The sequence below is a fragment of the Antrostomus carolinensis genome, unplaced genomic scaffold (genome assembly GCF_000700745.2).
Source record: "Antrostomus carolinensis isolate BGI_N321 unplaced genomic scaffold, ASM70074v2 scaffold7258, whole genome shotgun sequence".
Classification (NCBI taxonomy): domain Eukaryota; kingdom Metazoa; phylum Chordata; class Aves; order Caprimulgiformes; family Caprimulgidae; genus Antrostomus; species Antrostomus carolinensis.
Genome location: NW_010334926.1, coordinates 1 through 3,124, shown reverse-complemented (window position 1 = coordinate 3,124; position 3,124 = coordinate 1). Strand labels below are relative to the sequence as shown.

Here is a 3,124-nt window from a genome sequence, read left to right as displayed (position 1 = left end):
TGAAGACTTTTAGAATGAAGATAGGGACTGTGGAGTGAGAGGAGTAATCAGACTATGGGGCTGGCATTACCGTGAAACCATTAGGCCCTCTCACTCCTTCCTGGCTACAGACTAACTGCTAAAGAGGAAGCTCACAATAATATCCAGGTGGGTATCTGCCATTCACACTATTATCTGTACTAGACTCTTACAATTGACAGTTATCAAGAGTTTTTCCAATTATTTTCAGGTTAGAAAGAAATTCACAAAACACAACTCAAAAGCTAGAAGAAACCCTGCAAAAGACCAACATAATTCTTGGCAAGAATTCCTTAGCAGTTGTGAAGAACATCTGGTTCTTGTGTAGATTTCTCTCCCCGTTCTCTGCACAGACTGATTCACAATTGTAAGGCAGCTGATGAACCCAGAGACCATGTCCTGGCTGTTTAGTGTACAGTTGCCTCCACGTTCCAGGCAGCCTGTGCTTGTCAGGTTCACAGATTATGAAGCCAGAAGGAACCACAGTCACTGTGTATTTCGACTTCCTCCACCACACAACCCATAGGCTACTCTCAACTAACTCCTGTCTGAGGCAGACAAAACTCCTTGGAGGAGCAGGGACAAAGGAATGTAACCTTAACTCCAAATTTTCCAGTGATTAGGAATCCCCTGCAATCTTTGTTAGACTGTCTCAATGGTTAATAATTTACTCTTCACATTTGCATAGTAATCAAAATAAACATCAAGAGATACAGGCTTCCCAAAAGCACGAGCTCTGGGCAGGAGCAGTCAGTATTGATCTGAGCAGCAAGGGCACAGTCTGTCCCTAGCAGGGACCAGCTTGGGTTGCTAAACACGCTCCCTTACCTGCCGTGCTCGCAGAGCCACTTTAGCGTTGGTTGTCTTGCTGAGCTGGGTCAGCTCTGTCAGAATATTAATGAGCTCATCTGTCAAGGTGGGGTCACGGCCACAGAGCTGGTCCTAAAAATAGAGAACTGAAAATGTTTAGAGCAGAGGAAAACCATTTTCCATCCTCCTGTAAAGGAGTTTAAAGCTGAAATCCATACATATATGCAGTCAGGTGCTGGACCACATCACCTCTAGAGGTTCCTATCCAAATTATTCTGTAATTCAGAGCTAACAATGGTACAAGTATTAGGCTTGCAACAATGTTACAAATATAAATGAAGCTACAGAGAAAAGAAGGGACGGGCACCATCCCCTATTTTTGTATTTGTAGCATGTGTTTTGGCATCCAAACACATGAGAAACACTGACTTGTCAAAGAAACCCAAGTAAAACATTTTCCCATTACCCAGTTTCAGCTTTGTATCAGAAATCTCCCCCAGCAGCGATGCAAATTCAAAGAGCATTTAACTGTAGCATAATGTCTTGTGTAGTACACAAAGATTGGCAAGCTTTCACCATGAAAGGTGACCAGAGTTAACTGCTGGGAGAACCTCCTAAGGTCCACTTAAAAAAACACCCCAAAACCAAAAAACCCCCAACACCTCCACAACCACAAACCAACCACGTGCTTTGTACAGCCTCAGCAACACCAGAAAAAAAGATCCTGTCATGCCTGTAACAAGGCTAAGCAAAGCTAACTAAAGCCATAAACAGTATGTGTTTCCTCCCACAGTAAAGGACTGACTTCATAATATTTCTTCTCATCAGAGAATCCTGGTTCTGAGGATGTCCACTACCTTATTTACTGTCTAAATTGCCTGTATAAAACAATACAACTGAAAAATATAATTTTCATTGTTAATGCTGTTTTAAAACTCTTCTGGATTCAATAATTCCAAAAATGTAAACAGTAAAGACTTTAATCTGTTTTGTTTTCTGAACAGAGGAGGTGTGCTCTCATGCACACTTTCTGCCAAAATTAGTTTCAGTTGCCATGAATAATCCCAGAGTCTCCAACTACTCACACTGTGAGGCTCTTCCCTCCCACTCCCAAAGCTGGAAATCCTCTAGGAGCCTCTGATGTGTAACTTCACAGCTTTTCTCTTGATAAATGAATCACAGGAGGAAAATGCGAGTTAAATCAGGGATTTGTGAGAGGAAAGAGAGCTGGTGCCTTAAAAGTTTTGAGAGATTTTAAGCACATATAGTCCAGAAAAAGCCCTTTGAAGATCCAGGAAACAGAAAGGGAAAAAGTGAAAGCTCTGCCCAGCAGGTCAGATTGATAAACCTGCCAGGGAAAATAAAGCAAAAGCAAAATAATACAAGTCCCATAGACCGACTAACAAATAACAGCTCATACCACATGCAATTCCAAAGCTGAACAGCTTTTCCCCCACATTCCTCTTGACCCCCTTTCTCTCTGGCCCCATCTCTAGGAATGATGATGTTCATGTCTTAGGGAGAGAGATCGCAGTCAAATTACTCATTAAAAAAAAAATCTAAGCTAATAATTTGTAGTAGATCGTTGTCCCCTCCTCATCAGTCTTCGGCCAGCAAACATCACAATGATTGTTCCCAAAGAAAGTTCTGTAAATTTATCCACTCTGGGTCACTGTGAGAATTCACAGTGAATAATTCCAGAACTGCCTTCAGCGTATTTGAGTCAGAAATTCCTAGGTGTTGTAATGTTACTGCTCAAGGCAACAAAAATCCGAGAGCACACAGGACACCTGCCAGGCCACAGGCGATTCTGTCCAGTTAAGGCTGGGATGGGCACACAACAGTCAGTTTAAGTCCATAAAATGAACATACAAGTTCAAATCACACTATATTTCAACAAATATATGAAAGATGAAGTAGTTCTCATCCTGCCTTAAATGCCTGCTAGCTAAAAAAGGTGAATGATGGCAGCATTACACTATTACTAAAACCATCCTCAGAGCCCCTTGTTAATAATGGATTCCTAGAGATACATCAATAACAGCAACACAAGCATCAAGGTATCTTGACACGACGTTTGCCCTTGGAGGACAAACTTAAACCATCCACACAAATAGCCTGGCAACCCACAGAGTGCCACAGCCTTCACCACGATTACACCAAACGTGCCACGGGGTCCCTCAGACACGAAGAGTAACGTGAGTCAGAAGAAAGAATGATGATCTTCTGGTTAACGGTGTGACCTGGCACTCAGCAGATGGCAACCACAGACTGTCAGGGATTGGAAGGGACCTCG

General features: G+C 42.4%; 1 protein-coding gene across 1 annotated transcript in view; it reads right to left on the bottom strand.

The window, feature by feature from the left end:
* LOC104529902 (acetyl-CoA carboxylase) overlaps positions 1–960 on the bottom strand; it is a gene marked incomplete at its 5' end in the record, with an annotated part of 86,438 nt that extends 85,478 nt beyond the window's left edge. Inside the window, one exon of the mRNA XM_010174340.1 lies at positions 847–960. Within this exon, the coding sequence (XP_010172642.1) occupies positions 847–960 (114 nt within the window). The remainder of the gene's footprint in view (positions 1–846) is intronic.
* Between the last annotated feature and the right edge of the window lie 2,164 nt (positions 961–3,124).